The following is a 17,503-nucleotide window of genomic DNA, read 5'->3' on the forward strand; positions in this document are numbered from 1 at the left end:
CTACTTGGAGCATCTCAGTTTTTTAGTTTTATAATTACAAATGTACTCTTTTAACCACCTGCAAGAGCCCAACAACATTCTTAATTTGCAGCCAAAATGTCATTTGCACCTATTTTGCAACACATACACTCAGTCGCACACATTCACGCACACACTCACACACACACACACACATGCACACACAGTGTCAGAGTCCACCAGTGAGCCGGAGTTGGTGTTGTCTGGTGAGAGCCCGGTTGTGTGCGAAGTTATGCGAGTGTGCGTCTACATATCTGTCTGCAGATCTGCGTGCGTTTCTGTTGGTCTGACTGCGGGTGGGTATCCTGCTGTGTATGAACGGGTCTCCGTACATCTGCCCTGCCATGGCCCTAATGTTGTCAGTGTAACTGTTACTCTGGGCGCTGTCTTGGATGTGGATGGCGTCCAGCGTGCGGCTGCGTGCGTGCCTGGACTTGCAGCCATGTGTATTGGCCTGAGCGTCAACGGACCTGTGACTGTGTGTGTTATTGAGAGCGGTGTGGCCCTGCACGTCCGCAAGCATTCGGCTTCGTGTGTGTCCCTGTGTGTATTCACATTCATACCTTTCCCTGTTTAAGTTTCCCTCTGTGGGTCTGTTTATGCTGCTCAGTGTCTGGCTGTGAGAGACAAACCCAAACTCACACCTCGTACTTGGTCTGTACACATCATTTTGTGCACACCCCCCTGAAGCATCACTGTACTCTTTATCCCTTTGTGTGAAGCCAAATGTGTAACCACTACGCGTCTCCCTTTGGTTAAACCCATAGGTGTATCTGGTGTGCGTTTCCCCTGGCCGCTGTGTGTAATGCTGCCTGTGGCTGTGAGGCAGCGGCTCGGTCGCTCGCCTCCTCAGTGTGGGGAGGAGGGAGGAGGAGCGGCGTGGAAGAGATGGCTGCTGCTGCTGGTGGTGGCAGGCTTCACCCACTCGTACCTGATTGGTGGAGCCAGTTTGTGGGTTGGATTGATGGATGTTGGAGACATTTGCAGCTCTGCTTGGTGCAGGGTTGGCACTGCCCATCTGTAGAAAAAAGTAGAATAGAAGTATAGTCTGGAGAAAAAACATGAATAAACTGTCTTGGATATTAACTAGTATACAGAGTGGCTGAAGCTTTTTCAGAGTCATGCAACTGTTTTCATCTTTTGCAACAGTCATTGTTGTGTCAATTAACAGCCACTTGCCTTATCATAGAGCTCCTGAATAAGAAACTGAGCTGCCACCTGCTTCTTCTTGATAGAGTGTCATCTTAATCTTAAAAACTGTTAAATCACCAACTTAACACCCAAATAAATCATACAGCATGACAGTCGCTGTCACAAAGGCAGCCTTTATTCTGATGTTTGCAGCATTTTTATCCAACTGTGTTTATATTGTTAGAAGCAGGAGATGCATTACCAATCTTCACTTCAGTAACTCGACTGAAGGCCCTTTGAATACTGGGAAGGGAAAAAAGAGCACCAACCGTATCATTCTTAAACCAGTTTGACTGGGTTTGTAAAGAAATTATGAAGGGCTTCAACCTGATTTCATATTGCCAATCCACATTTTGTTCAGCTGCTTACAGTATATACTGTGCAGTAGACTGTTTTTTTTCTGTAAGCCTAAAATGATCTACACAGAGGAGAGAAATGATCCCAATGCGAATGATACATGTCATTGATTTGACTGTCAAAACTGTGGAAGCTACTTATAAATAATCTTTGAACATATCAGGCTGCGCATAGGATTTCATAATGCATAAGCATTCCTAAATGTTTCATGTAACCAAATTCATCTAACCAAACTCTGGGAATCTAAAAGTTTTAACATATTGCCCCAAATCTAAAGCTTCAAAAGCTAAGAAATGCAGTTAATAACTGGGATACAGCCGGTCGACAAAAGGAAGTGTAACAACATTTTTAGGTTTTTGAATCTATCAACTTGAGATTTAAATTTTTTTTGTATAAAAAGTAAAATAAATAATAATTTCACCTGATTCAAGTGCAACGGATACAATTTCTCAAATCAAGTGTAACTTTTTTAATACTAGTGGAGTAAGTTTCTTGATTTCTACATGAGTATAAGATGGGTATTGGACAAGATTTTAATACTAAACTGCAGTTACGATTTACATGTGCGGCACTTTTAAAATAAAATAGCATGTTTTGATAATATTAACAAGATCATTCTGCCAATTCATTTCTGCAGAACTGTAAGAAGATACAGGCAGGGTCCCTGCCATCATCATCTGCCCCATCTTTTCCAAGACTTTCCAGAATTAAGCACTTCCTTGACCTAAAAATGTCACTCCCTTCTGTTAATGTTGTTTTTCCAAATAGTTAAGAGTTTGATTTCCAGTTCAAATGAGTTGAAATCATCTAACGAAATGTGAAACATGTGCACTATTTCACCCATAAAGCTTTCCCTGACTGGAATACAGTTCTCAATATTCCATTATAGTCTAAAATGTTTACAGTGGCATAAAAAGTGGTACCTGCTGTACCTGTCGGGGTGCTCGGAGCACTACAAGCTGGATGGTGCCCCTGGCATTTCCCTCTGACGACATGGAGCGTCTCAGTGTCTCCATGGCCGCGTGGTTGGAGCGTCCAAGCAGCGACTCGCCGTTTACTGCTATCAGCTGGTCGTTTACGCTCAACCGACCATCCTGTTGGCAAAAGGTGGGCATGAGGCTGTAATTACCAATTGAATAAAGGAACAAACCACCTAAAGTCAGCTTATCTGACATGGTGTTTATGCAATTAGGAGAAGTATCAAACTGGTAGAGATTTTCAAAATAAAGATCATATTTTATTTTCATTTTATCTAAACTAGTATCATAGAAAAATGTAGGAATAACAACTGTTTGAGTCTAAAAGTAATAACTTATATTAAAATACTAGAGTGGAAAAAAGAGGAGTAGAGTGCAAATCTTACATTAAGTAAGACACACAAGACTGGTCACCAATAGAGTTTTAGGAGAAGAGAATAGGAAAGAGAAATCGGGAGAGGTGTGAAATGTGAGAGAGAGAGTATGAAAAAGAGAGAGGGGGAAAGTGGAAGAGGAGGGAAGGCAAGAAAATTGTAGCGTTAGCAATCTACTGAGAGAGGGAGAGCCATGATAAATACATAGAGCAGCTAATGGAATAGCCTCTATGGGCACTAAATCACTTCTAAGTGTTTTAAATAGCAGCCTCTTGTTGAGAGGCAACACAGAATAGTGCCCTGGAGGGAGAGAGAGAGAGAGAGGGAGAGGGAGTGGACGTGCGAGCAAAAAAGGTGGAGGGGGGGGTCAAATGAGGAAAGCAATGCAAAGGGCAAAATGGGAAAAAAAGGAAGATAAAGAAGAAGTCACTTTGTGACGCACACACAAAAGACTCTTGGTGTGTGTGTGGATGGTCGGCCCATTATGGTCAGCGCTGCCCTTTGACCCCATCTCATTAACAAGGCACCGTCTGGCCTGACCTCAAATGAAGACTGGGATGGCAAAACACACACACACACACACACACACACACACACGCACGCACACACACACACACACACAGGATTCCTGTGCCTCCATCAAATCCAAGGATGTCATCAAAAATTGATGCTTATGCCAAAATCAGTAAGTGTCTGTGATATTCCCTATTAATTTCTTCTTTCTCCATGTAAGCAGCAGTAGCACACTACATGTAATTTTAATTTGTTTTCTTTAGCAGACTCTTTGAAATGATCATATGACAGGATCAAGAATAAAGTCAAAGAACATTTTTTTTTATATAATTGAGGCCCCAGGCCCTGACAGCAGCCAAAACTCTTTAAAGGAAATAGGTTAGATCTCTCCGTGACTCTTCCTCATCTCCACCCTTTATTGCCTGCTGTGTGACTGTGTGTGTGATGTGCCTGTGTGTGTTTGTGTGTCAGTCAGACTCAGGGGACGCCCAGGTTCCCTCCTCTGTACCGGCCTGGTGCTGCAAAGTCTCATCAGGCCCCTTAGCTGCTTTTCATTAGCATGCATCAACATTGAGGAGGAGACGGAGAGAGAAACACACACACACACGCACACACACGCACACGCACGCGCACGCACACACGCACGCACACACGCACGCACGCACGCACACGCACGCATACCCTCATGTATTGTGTTCCTGCTGAGTGTCTCCACTTTTCAATTTTCTCTTTCTCCTCTTATTCCGCCTCTTTCCATCTCACTATTGTTCAATACCGCTCATTTCTTCCCTCCTAGGTTCTCTCCCTTCTCGCACTTGTTCATCCACTGTCTTCTTTTCATGGGCTTCCCCCCTCCCTTGCTACTGTCTGTCTCTCGTCCTTCATGTCTTTCTTCCTCTTATGTGGTATCTTGTCCCAGAAACCTGTTTCGCAGCCAGCTGGAGATCTTACTGGGCCATTCTGTCGGAGCGCTATCCGCATCGGCAGCTGTCTGAAAACTACTTCTGAAGGCACTTCGGGGAGCTGCTGTCTGGTCACCCTGATCCCAGACCAGCCGTTTATCTACAACGCCACACTCATCTCTGTGCCTCCTCGTTATGCCATGCAGATCTGGGAGCAGTGACGAGGGGCAGGAGGAGCGGTACCATCTGAGGGGGGCCAGATATTGAGGCCAAGCGGAGGAATCTCCAAAGTGCTGAAACTGGATGTTTTTTTTCCTGATGCACTTACAACTTGAAGTGAGTACTGAGTGATATAGATAAGACGGCTGCTGTGCTGATGTGAAGAGGCCATTTGGGGTCGATGGGAGTCAGAGGTCGAGGGAACCCGAGCAGAGGGAGGGGTTGTGGCCTCAAAGAAAGAGAGGAAATGAGACAGAGAGCGCAAAGGAAGAGGAGACAAGAGGAAACGACATCAGAAAGAAGGGGAAAGAGTGTGGACAAATAAAACAAGGTGAAAAAATAGAACTAAAACAAAAAAATTAAATTTAAGAAAAAATCTTGACAACACTCGTGCTAAGCCACTCACAGAAAAAAAAAAAAGAAAGAAAAAAAAAACGGTTCTCGGCTCAAGTTGTGGTTCTGGATAAAATGATAATTCAAAGAAATGCTGGTTAGATAAAGTCAAGGGAAATACACACATCTGAACAAAGAAAGTAACATGGCTCTCTCATGTATTTTTAAGGGGATCTTTATAGCACTAAACTGGTTATGTAACGGTAAAATCCTAATTAGACATTGTGGGACTATACAGAAACCTTTATATTAAAATACAGGAAAAAAAGACAGACAAACCACATTTACACATTTTCAAAACATCGATCTGAAAGATTCCATTTATATTTTTGCTTTTGTCTCCATCTTTGGTTATAAGCAGTCACTGCTGTGGTTTTTTCGCCTTAAAAGGACCACATTGTAAACTTTTTCTTTTGCTATCCACTATGCAGTTTTAAATTTTTAGATGTATTTTTCTTTCCATTACAGGCAGCCACTAGTTTTCACTCATTTTGTACAATATGGAAACCAGTTAGCAGACCGTTGAAAGTTGCTTGAGTTACAAAATCCATCACTGATTTAAAAACTTTACACTCTGTTACCTCTCAACTATAACTTAAAAATAATGAAAATTACAGTTTATTACAACTTCAGCCTTTTTTTTTTTTTTTTTTTAAGCTGTACTCCCTGAGGTAATTGGTAAAATCTGAGAACACAGCGAAATCTCTAAAAAGAAGTCTAGCAGGGCAAGACACCGGCAGTCAGACGACTCGAAAAGCTGTAATTAAGCCAACAGTTTTCAGGTTTATCCAAACCACTTCATTTGAAGGTAATACTAAAAGTGAGTGCACCTGAAAAAATTCCACGCTGCACAGGAAAACTGTGTGCACACAACCACGTTTAGTACAGCATGTCTAAACTGAGCAAGGACGTTGAAGTCTGTAAACTGGTGTACGTTCACCACTGAAGCTTTGGGTCATAATTTTACTGTTTGCTCTCATTTTTCTCCCAAAGAAGTTTGGCTAACCTGGGAGTTTTTTTACAACCTATTTGGTCGTCTGAGTCAGATCTTTGTAAACAACGTGGTGAGTGCAATGTTATTATTATTACTGATAGGAAGGACCGCTAAAACTATAAAAATGAGACCCAGGTTATTATATTTTTTTGTTTGTTTTGTTTTTTTTAACTCAAGAAGGGTGCAAAAGGCCTAGAAGAGCCCCTATGACACCCAGTACAAACAACATATGTGGATCCTCTACCTTGTAAGCGGCCCCTCCGTGGATGATGGACTTGATGAAGATACCCAGGTCTTCGCCTGTCTCTCTGGACTTGTTGCCCTTCAGGCTGACCCCCAGGCCGGCCGAACCTGTTTCATTGAGGGGGATCTCGTACATCAGCTGCTCCCTGCCGTCCTCCAACATCAGACTGCTAGCTTCCTCACCTTTCTGAAAGAGAGAATGAAGGAACTCTTGAAATGTTATGTAAAAATCTACTATTCTAGACAGGAAAGCCTGTTCATGCGCACAAAGCTAATACCTGCTCTACATAATAACTGCTGTATACGACTGTTTACGACTGACGGTAGAAGCACCATATCTAATGCACGGACTGATACTGCATGCTCCTACATCACACAAGTCAACACCAAAAACCAGGGAAAACAAGGGAGCAAGAAGGAAAGAGAAGAGAAATGGATTAAAGAGTCAGATGGAAGACGGCTGCGGAAAAGCAAGGCGGTAAGAGAAAGGAAAAAAGGAGAGAGGAGCAGGTGTTCTGTAAGGGAAAGAGAGATGAAGGTGTAGTGAGAAAAAGAAGAAAGCTACTGTAGAGAGGTTATTCCATTTGGAGATGAAAGCCACAGACGGAGAGCAGGCCATTTCTAAAGGAAACATAATAACCTTTTCATACCTCCTCCTGGAGCACAGTGGGGGAGCATGGGGGAGGAAAGAAGACGAGGAGGAGAGAAGATGGAGAAACAGAGGAGCATTTAAAAGTAATAACGCATCCCTGAGGTATACCCGCTCCTCTTGTTCACAGCCCCCCCCCCCCCACTCTTTACATTTCAACCTTATCTCTCAATCCTACTGTACATCTCTGCCGTCTCTGCTTCTCCTCTCCCTTTCTCAATTTCTCGTCCTTCTCGTCCCTCCCCAGACTCCCGTTCCATCTCTACAGGTCTCTCTCTTTACATCTCACCAACCCCCCCCACACCCCACACCCCAGACCTCACCCCACTCACCCACTGCTATTTAATCTGAAGAAAATGACCTAGGTGGCAGCAAGAGCGGCATTGCTCCGAAAATGAGATGGAGGAGGGAGAAAAAAAAAAGGTAACAAAAGAGAGAAGGAAAATGTCTGTCATTAGAGGATGGCAAAATGGAGAGCAGGGGGAAAAGTGCCAGGTTCAGTCACCCAGGGAAAAGACGGCCTGCGGAAGGGAGGCACCTCAAAACCACTTCTCTTTGCAGACGAGGGAAGGATGGTTAAGAGGGTGTGTGTGTATGCATGTGTTCACACGTCTTCACATGTTTTTGTTCCACTCTTATTGTTCTAGTTGAGACTGAAAGTAGCTTGGGGGTTCATTCACTTCAGGAAATAAGACAAAGACAGACAACAGCCACTCAAACTCCACTCTGACTCATAAAGTAAGTAACATGTCAAAGAGAATTTTTTTAGGAATATGCATGTACATACATTATACCATTCATATCAGTTGTCACAGCTTTAAAGACCTGTGTACCCATACCAGTATTGCAGGAGCCTTACATCAGGAATCTTGCCCACTACTGAACCAGAAATCCATGTTCACATTTCCTCTCTCATTGTGGCACGAGGAGGAAGGATGTGGGAGGCAAATATGTCCCTCCAGTATAATTTTGAAAATTTCACAACCGTAAGAGCTCACTCTCAACCTCACTATGATCCTGCGGCCACCAGAGTCTGTCCCCCTCTGTCAGCACTATTGTGTTCTGCTTCGTCTAGGTGCTGAATTAAAACAACAGCCTGCTAAAGCCTTAAGGCCAGGAAAGACACACAGTTCCAAAGTGTGAGTCAGAGCTCTCAATCCAGTAAAAGGAAAAAGCAGCTAAACCTGGAAGGTCATCTGCACTGATCCAATACCCTGTATTTAGTCCCTGCTTTCAGTTTAGATTTCAAATCAGGACACAGGGTGACTTGAAGCACTCGGGTTTATAGACAAAAACAACGTGAACATATGTAGTCATGCTTAAAAGAACTACTTGGAAATACCAATATCAAAAGGAACTAAAGATACCCGTTGGTAGGGAACAGGAAGCAAACAGTGATCTCTGGTTTCAAAGTCATGCACTTTATAAACCCATTCTTCCACCCCAAGCCCCTCCCTAAGTGATACTGTGGCACAATTACAGTGTCATGTCAAAGGCATTTGGGAAAACAGCAAAAGCTGTCATTTTTCCTGTGAGAGTAACAGTAAAAATGAAAAAACATTACATTTCGAACAGCACACTTCACTGAAATCTAAACTATTCTGTATATAAACTGTATATAAATGAAGGAATATATAAAACACCCATGGGTGAACTGCGATCTTCCTGGTTCAGGTCTGGCCAAGGACCTTTGTTGCACATCATTCCCTGCTGTATTTCTCCCTCCCCTCATTTCCTGTCATCTCTCTGCTGTCAAACTCAAAATAAAGTACCGTCCAAGAGTACTTAAAATATTAATACGAATACCAATTTTAAACTTGGTATCAGAAAAATTGAAACATGCCCTCCAGAACAATAACTGAATCACCTCTCAGGCGGTGATCATATTCAATTCCATATGATAACAAGATAAATCAAGCAAAATGTGTCCTTCAAAATTCATTGAATCTATTTTCTTCTTCAGTATAACACAAGACTTTTAGTCACGGCTTATTTTTATCAACAAGGCAATTCAGAGTGCTGTTACTCAAAACCAGAGGAATTACAAAGACAATCAGCGACTTCCTGCTTGAGAGACACTTGAGAAGACTCAGATGGCAACCTGGGAGGTTTTAAATACCTCTGTGATCTAGCTGCAACAACACACAAGGTGAAGGTGGCCAGATCAGAGCACAGCAGGCTCCAAAGGCTCTGGAAACAAACCAAGATATTGGAAAGTTATTAAAATAGGAAGCCACACAAACTGAACGTATTTATTTATGTATCTCACTGCTAATTTAAATCTATTTACACAACCAACTGAATCTCAGTGGTGGTCCAAAAGCAGGGACACACTCTCACACCCTCCAAGATCCCCTCTAATGCCCTTTCCCTAGGGGCAGATTGTGTCCCAAGGGGTGGCAGAGACCCCTTGGCTCCACTATGTGACCCCTCCTCCCTCCACTGTTAGCCCTCAGCAATGGCTCTTTAACAAGCTTTTAGCCAGCAGAGAGACCACCCTCTTCAACACCCAAATGAGGAGACAAAAAGGAGCTTTTTCTTACCCAAGGGTGGGTGGTGGGGAGGGGGTGATACACAACGATTACACACAGAGCCTTTTGTCGCTGAGGATTTCTAAATGGGGGTTTCAAAGCGGCAGGATTAGCGGTGAGAGCGACATTCAATTAAGATGAGATCTCGGCTCGCTCAACGGCAACGCTGGAGCTGCCAATTAATCGCCTTAATGTCTGCCTCTTCGCCACTTTACACCTTTACCTCACAATGAAGAGAAAGGAAAGTAAAATGACTGATTGAGGGATAATTCCGGTGCGTGCTGTAGGGGGAGGGAGGATAATGAAAAGGAAAAAGTGAAAGAAAAGCTCCATCTTGAAGACAGACTGACAGAAAGAGGAAAAAACAGAGAGGGATGGACAAACAGTATCGGTAGATAAATAAAAAGAATGTCAGACAGAGAGGACAAGCCGACTGAGAAGGCAGCAGCAACACAGCAAAATCACGTTCTGCCTGACGACCCCTTTTCCTGTGAACTGGCCTAGGCTCGCCGGCAACTGAGGGTCGACCATGTGCAAAGTGACCCCTCCATCCTGTCCTTGGCAAACTCATAATTCTGCGACAGACACACACTTTCACTCACACAAACACACACGTATCAGGCTCCCGCTGAAGCCCACAAAAGAACTCTCCACATCTCAAAGCATCTCTCTAATCTCCGCCCTGAAACAAAACGAGGCCCCGTGAAATAATGAGAGCACTGAGCAATGGAGACGCAGAAATGCTGACAGGAATGAAACTGTGATTAAAAAGTTATCACTTTTTAATTACTTAGGCAGTATGTGAGAGTACATGGGTAGATGGGGTAGAGATTCTGCGTCCTTTTGCATCCTTATAGAGAGGCTAATACGAACGCTTTATTGTTATGCTTTTGACTGAAAGAGACGAGTATGCCTCCCAGTACTGCTAAGTGCTTTCACACAACCACACGCTGCTCATGAAAAACCAATACCCTCTCTATTGAAACTAATCAATCGGTAGTTCTGCTAGTTTTTCTAAAAGTCTATTCTACTTATACAAAGCAGATAAAAAAAAAGACTATACGAGAGCTGGAGTTTGGAAGCAGGGTGATGAAGTAACTACAGTGGCTAGCCTTTTAGCCACATGACCTGGGTTTAAACTGCCGTGTCAGCAAGTGTTGGCTCTGCTGAGTTTGTCTTTGGCGAAACATTTAACCCTGACCAGCTCAAGGGCCGACTGCTCTGTAGCTCAGCTGACCTACCGATGTCCCGCAGTCAAGGCAGCACTGTACAATATCCAGTTTATTCCTACTGATACAAGTGCCGGACATGTCCTCACGCTTTCGATTCACTCACTCCATCAACACTTGTTAGCCACAGCAGCTGCAGAGCTCTAGGGATGGTAAAGTCAGAATGACATATTCTGAAAATATGGAATGGACTGCCACGACAGTTTGTACAACAATTCACATTCCTGAGAGGATGTATGTTAATGACTTTGGTGGTCCTCTGACTTTTCATTTAACAAAACTATGAGGTTGAGGTTTATTTAGATTAACTGCTATGAAATTTGGTAAAGACATTCAAGTTATCCACAAAATGAACTGTAATAACTTTGGTCACAATCAAGTCAAAATTTCAATTCGTTCTTTAAATTGCTTCATTATTTTAATATCAGTTTAATCAGTTTAGAGTCTGGAGTCCGGAGTTTAGAGACAGGAGTGCTCAAACCTGTTGAACGCTTAACATGCACATAAGAAAACAGGTTAGGGGCAGAAATCCTCAGGAAATTTATTTAGTGTCAGTTTCGGTCTTTGTTGGACTTTGGATTTAATTATTTTGGATACAAACACTTTTGTGAGTAATCATCTTTCCCTTCATTTTGTAATGCTGTGATAGTAATACTTTAACTTTCTGAAGTCTTTTCATGCCCACAGCCACAAAAAAAAAAAAAAAAAAAAAAATCACAGCCAACAAATCAGGTTTATCTAGCCAAAATTGAGATGTTTTGACCAGGGTTCTGGTAATCCTTTAACTTGTTAATGAGTGCTTGGGTTCCAGAAAAATAATGGGGTTAATTAAGTACTTGTAAACAGCCTTTTTGTAGGGCGTCCACAGGCCAAAACACTAAAGAGCGTTCACAAGAAACCTGGACAAAAATAGGCTTTTTCAGGATTAAATCTGAGAGTAGATGCACTGTTCTATACTACTGCATATAGGCACAGTCAGGGATAAAGTGAATTTCAACAGGTACATAACCCGATTATATCATCAAAATGAGTCATAAATGGTCCCAAATAATTCATCTGATATTGATTTAATATTAAAATAAAGCTGGACAAAATGTTCCCACAGGAAATGAAATTAAACCTTTATATATGCAATAAGATGATAATGTAGATTCATTATCTGTAGCAGTAACAGTGAGGTTAGTCAAGGAAAACTTGAATTGTAGTTCAGCTACTTAATCTCAGCAGCTACTGGATGTAAAACTGCAATAATGAACTACTGATTTGCATCTGATTGCTATTTTAACAAATATGACTGTAAATCTGTGGATACATAAAAGCAGTTTTTACAAGATATTACAGCCTCTAAAAGATTAATAAATATTCATGAGCACCCACACTAAGTCAGACCGGCATGCAGCCATGCAGACAAACAAATTTTCCTAGGACAGATGAGGCAGATGGCCGCGTTGACTTAATGCGTCTCCATCATCATTACATCTTTTGTGCAACCAAATCATCGTGAGCTGCTCCTTCCTATGTTCTCAACATAAATTTCCACAACAATTTACTACTTTAGAGCAGCTGGAGAGACTGTCAAGCGATTAAAACAAGCAAGCGAAGATAGGGCGGACAAAGAGAGAGATGCTCTTTCTTGGTTTGTATTTTGGAAGAGAGTGTAGATTTTGGAAAGGTAGGGATGGTGTTTACCGTAGGCTGGAAGCAGTCATCTAGGCGCATCTTTCTATGTGTTTGTGTGTGTGTGTTTGCATTGCTCATTTGGCTGCTTTTAATGATGAACTTTTTCTCTGTGGTGGTTTTATTCAACATGTGTGTGTGTGAATGTGTGTGTATGTTTGTGCGCTTAGGGGACATCAAACTGTCTTTGAGGTGGAGGACTGTGCCGGGGATAAGGGCCAGATCTCACGGGGTCACCACTAACTTCAACAGGAGTGAAAGCGCTCTCTCATTCTCCTTTTCCACTACCCCCTTCTCCCTCTTTACGTTTCTCTCTGATGCACAAATACAAGCAAGTGTTAGATGAAGACTGCTGAGGTTCTTCAAAGTGCACTTGTTATGCCAAGACTGCTGGGCCATTAATGAGGGCAAACTATTTTCGGAAGCAGTAACTCGGCTGTTTAAAGACCGTGATGCGTTCGCCTGTGCACACGCCTGTGTGTGTGAGAGCACTTGTGTCTAAGTTTTTTAATACAGAACACTAAGTGTTTAGGAGTTGGTGTGCGTGTGTCTGAACTCTAGGTGTGAATATGCATCATTCACTACAAAGCCCTGTGAGCCTTTCTCACAGCTCTTTGAAGTAAAGGAAAGGGAATCATTAGAATAACCACAGAGGACAGAGGAGAGAGAATAGAAGCGCATGGCCAAAAACATCATTTACAGAGAGCAGGAGACTTACAAGGGGCCACCTGGCTGTGTGTGTGTATGTTTAAAAGTGTGTGTTTATTGATAAAATGTCCCCTGTGAGGCGCATTCAAACTGTCTCAGTTTCCCAGCCCTGACAGAGACCCATGACCCCATCAGTCGCTACAGGTAAACGGTCACTTAACACCCGCGGCATGCTGACATGCATGGACATGCTCACGCGCTTCCTGCGGAGCTAGTGTGGCTTGTGTGTGTGACTTCCTCTGGCATCACTGTGTCAACAAACCAGAGTGGGACAGGAAAGCCGGAGCGTGCTCAGGTTGTGTTTTGGGTGTTGGTCCATGTCTGGTGTTTATTGGCAAAAGGGCATCAACATAAAGAGGCCTGCTCCTTCGAGAGAGAAAAAAGACAAAGTGACACAATGTGCAGGAAATGTTAAAAAAAAAAAAAAAAAAAGTGCAAACGGAGTAAAAAGAAAAAAGTTAAAGCGAAGACCACCACTGAAGACAACCGATCAACAAAAGAAGAAGAAAAGAGAAGGGGCACTGTGTGAAGGGAGAGCAGGCTGAGTAAGGACTCTGTTGTGTTTTTGTTTGTTCGCACTCTCCTACCAGTTCCCGAGGCAGGAAGATGTCCTCCTGCCGTGCCACCACCACACACACACTCTCTCCCTGCTTGGTGCTGCGCAGCATGGCCACGAGTTCCTCCTGGCTACGGCCTGTCATGTCTACTCCATTCACCTACACACACACATACCCACACACAAAAAGAAAGCACACATACACACAAGAGTAGAGTAAAGCAAAGTGAATGATCCACTGGCAGTGTTTCACTGACATGTATCAAGAATAGTAGAGGATCAGACTTAGACAATTCTATGTTTTAAGGGTCAATTCACCCAAAATGATAAAAAATTGATTATCTAAGTGGTACAAGTTGTTTTGGATTTTTATTTTTTTCCCAAAGCTGTTGTCCTGGTGTCCTAGGGGTTTAAACATCGACTATGTGGTTGCAGTGTCCACTGTTTTAGTAGTTCTAGTCAAGTAAAACCAAAAATGTCTAGATCATTAGACACTACTTTAGGTAAGAGAAAAAAATATCTTTTTGTAATTTAGGTGTACAAACACAGCCAGATCTAAAAAGACGGTGAGTCTCGTCTTAATATTTGCTTTTAACTCACTTTTTTTATAAGCGAAGGAAGATTGTTTCACTCATGGCAGTGATCTCTGAAATTTTTTAAAATTATCTGAGTTTTTAACATCTAGAGACTTCCATTTATAATGCTGCTGGATTCAAAGTAAAGTCATCCTTAAACGTACTTGAATGTGGACATTTTCCTGGGAAATTGCAATTACTCAGTTTAACCAGCAGGGGTGCCACTCAATTTGCTGCTACTAATGATGATGATGAAGTGCCTGTTATTGTTGCGAAAGTGACTGCTGGTTTTCTACTAGGCTGAGGTCTGTCTTACCTCCAGGATTCGGTCTCCAGGCTGCAGGCGGCCATCTTTGATTGCAGCGCCTCGTGAGAGGATGTTCTTCACCAGGATTGGCCCTGGCCCGTGGACCGAGGAGTCCCTGGTTACCACGGTGAAGCCCAGACCCTCTGTGCCTGCGGGAACAAAGCAGCCTGCGTCACAGTGTCCATTAGGGACATCAATCCCCCTGCAGACGAGACTTAATTATGAATTTTATGACTTTTTAATTTCATTTTAATTTAATTGTCCTTCTTGTCTCCCTATTCTGTCACTTTTCTCCTTTCTTTTTCCCTCTCCACTCGCCACAGTTTTCCCTCTCTCCTCCTCTCCTGTCCTACTGAACCCAGTCTCAGTTTTAGCATTGTCCTCCACATTAACTACTGTTTAAGTGCCTGTTTTCCTCTGGGGGTTAGTTGCCTGGCTCAGCCTCTGAGCTGCCAGGAGAAGGATCTCTCCTAGCCGGATTAGACAGACTCTGCCTTTAATTTCACGTGTGAGCAGGCTGAACAGGGGCTGATGAAGGGAGGTAGAGGGAGAAGATGGAAGGAAAGTGGGGGCGGTGGGAAGAAAGAGAAAGACAGAGAGAGGAAAAAGAGAGAGAAAGAGAGAGAAAGAGAGAGAGAGAAGAACCTGAGAAATATTATTCCCTTCTCTAGCTTCCCTCCCTGGAGAGGCAACGTGATTTCCACAAAGATTTTCCTTGTGCGTGTGATCCTACGTTTATCTGTGTGTGTATACATTTACAAGCTAGTGTCTGTGTGTGTTTCTGAGGCCACACACACACACACACACACACACACACACACACACACACACACACACACACACGAACCATCAACCCCCAGATCCTCCACCCTCTCCCTTTTTCACGGACTCACAAGCCCCAAGCCATGAGTGAAATGTGCCACGCTCTGTGTGTGTGTGTGTGTATGTGTGTGTGTGTGTGTGTGTGTGTGTGTGTGTGTGTGTGTGTGTGTGTGTGTGTGCAGGGAGTTTAAAGCCAGCGTGGCATACTAAAGGCGCTGAGTGATGCTATCTGGTCCCCAAGCTAAGCCTCTGCCTGCCCTACATTAGCGCACCTAAACCTCGCCGCCTGTCAGTCATGGAGAGAAAGAGCCTGTTGCCAAGGGAGAAGGTGTTAGAAACCTCATAATATCCTCTGCTCTGATCTTGCATCAGGTGAAACGGATAGAGGGAAACGGGGGGGAAATAAATCAAACAAAAGAAGGATGAAGGGAAAAGGAGAAGAAAACAGGAGGGATGAAAAGGTGCTGGGAATAGAAAGAAACTAAGAATAAAACAGGTGTGAATAGGGCATTGAGCTGGACCTGGGGAGTGTGGAGCCCAATTTCTTCTATCCTTTCATCTGGGTATCTTCTTGCATTTGTCTGAGTACCTGTAACATGCATTTGTAAGTGTGTGCATGTTTCCCAATTAAAGCTATCCTTTCAATGCCCTGTAATACTACAGGTTTCTAGAACAGAGCAAATTCACAGTCCTAAGAACCTATTCCCGCGCTATCAACACATCAGCACTCCAGCGCCAATGTGTTTTAGAGATATAAAAGATAGGGCAGCGGTGAAATTGGACCAATTCAGTCTGGGTTAAAATCTAAAAGCAAAACAACCAGACGGTATGTACAGTTATCCCGCAAGATCAAAAATGAAAGATATCTTCACAATGGAAAGTTACTTTCAGAATGGGCTACAATTGCTTTCAGTGGTCCAAAGCTTTTTATGGGAGTCTGAATGAAAAGTCTGAATTCGATAAATCAATCATTTGTGGTAGTGGGGAATATAACACCCAAGACGTCCAAATCAGACGCTCGATAGCTTTGAGCTCTGCTATTACATCAGAAAAACAAACCTGGAAGATAAAAACTATAAATAGCATGGATGTGCTCAAGACTGTGTGGATTATCTTGCTTCTTGACAACAGTTCCTTTGCAATGAGGAGGAGGACCAGAAAGGAATAAAAGAACGTATACACACACACACACACACACACACACACACACACACACACACACACACACACACACACACACACACACACACACACACACACACACACACACATATATATATAATGTCAGGAGTCACTGATTTAATGGCAAATTAAATGACTATTCAGCTGCATATTTACCTTTCTTCAGCTCAATCTTTATCCGCTTTCCGCCCTTCTTGCTGCTAAGGTTAGCCAGGCCGGGAAGACCAGGGCTCTTACTGGCCAGGGGGCTCTGACTGCGGGCCCTGGGTGTCGGGGAAGAGCTTGCTGCTCTGGTTGGACGTGTGGGAGAGACTCTTTCCAAGGAGCCTTGCCCAGACTGGAGCTCCACTGGTGGTATGTTTACTGCAGCAGGCTCTGGGGTCTTGGCACGCGTGTCTGGTCGCCTAACCTCTACTTTGGTTTTCAGTTTGGAATCTGGTTTGAGTTCTGGTTGGGAGTTGGTTTTGGCACGCACAACCATCGGACTCTTTGCTTTTGTAGAGGAGTCTTTGGCGTCGCCGGTGAAAAGATGACCTATCAGGCTCTTCTCGTAGTGCAGCTTGTTGGCTACAGGGAGGACCTCAAGACATACTGAGGAGTTGGAATTGGTCATGGCCTGCCGGAACACTTCCTGTGACCTAGAAGAAGAAAAGAAAGGGTGAGGAAATTAGCAATATTTACATATTTAGCATTGGATATGTGATTTAAAGTAACTGGAGCACTCAGAAGAGGACATCTGACTGAAGCAGTGACCACTCAAATTATAAGATAGTCAAGCTGACCTCAGAGCCAATCGGACTTGTGGAACATTATGAAACTGTAAAACAGTAAAAAGAGCCAAAGAAAGTCAAGCAGAACACAGAAGGAGTACACAGATGATTGGAAAGCAGGAGTGAGGGTGAATGAGGCTTGTGCATCGTTAATGGAGCTGTATTTCAATTTGGATCAACCACGGAGTGAGTCTTCCAGCTGGTTTGGGACACTGTGGTCCCTATCAGATGGGGGAGACCTTACAGCAAAACCCTATTGCAGCTTTAATAGACTACTATCAGCACAACATTCACACAACACTGTCAACACAGCGGG

General features: G+C 43.3%; 1 protein-coding gene across 5 annotated transcripts in view; it reads right to left on the bottom strand.

The window, feature by feature from the left end:
* Window positions 1-17,503, bottom strand: part of pard3ba (par-3 family cell polarity regulator beta a) — a 154,107-nt gene that overhangs the window by 86,870 nt on the left and 49,734 nt on the right. For 4 of the 5 annotated variants that reach the window (XM_040142247.1, XM_040142249.1, XM_040142250.1 and 1 more), the window contains exons 8-13: window positions 16,574-17,055; window positions 14,423-14,562; window positions 13,563-13,691; window positions 6,183-6,368; window positions 2,490-2,660; window positions 950-1,036 (exon numbers count right to left, since the gene is read on the bottom strand). In XM_040142247.1, the coding sequence (XP_039998181.1) occupies window positions 950-1,036; window positions 2,490-2,660; window positions 6,183-6,368; window positions 13,563-13,691; window positions 14,423-14,562; window positions 16,574-17,055 (1,195 nt within the window). The remainder of the gene's footprint in view (window positions 1-949; window positions 1,037-2,489; window positions 2,661-6,182; window positions 6,369-13,562; window positions 13,692-14,422; window positions 14,563-16,573; window positions 17,056-17,503) is intronic. The other variant, XM_040142248.1, reaches the window with a different exon arrangement.

This window comes from Xiphias gladius, chromosome 13 (genome assembly GCF_016859285.1).
Source record: "Xiphias gladius isolate SHS-SW01 ecotype Sanya breed wild chromosome 13, ASM1685928v1, whole genome shotgun sequence".
Taxonomy (NCBI): Eukaryota; Metazoa; Chordata; class Actinopteri; order Istiophoriformes; family Xiphiidae; genus Xiphias; species Xiphias gladius.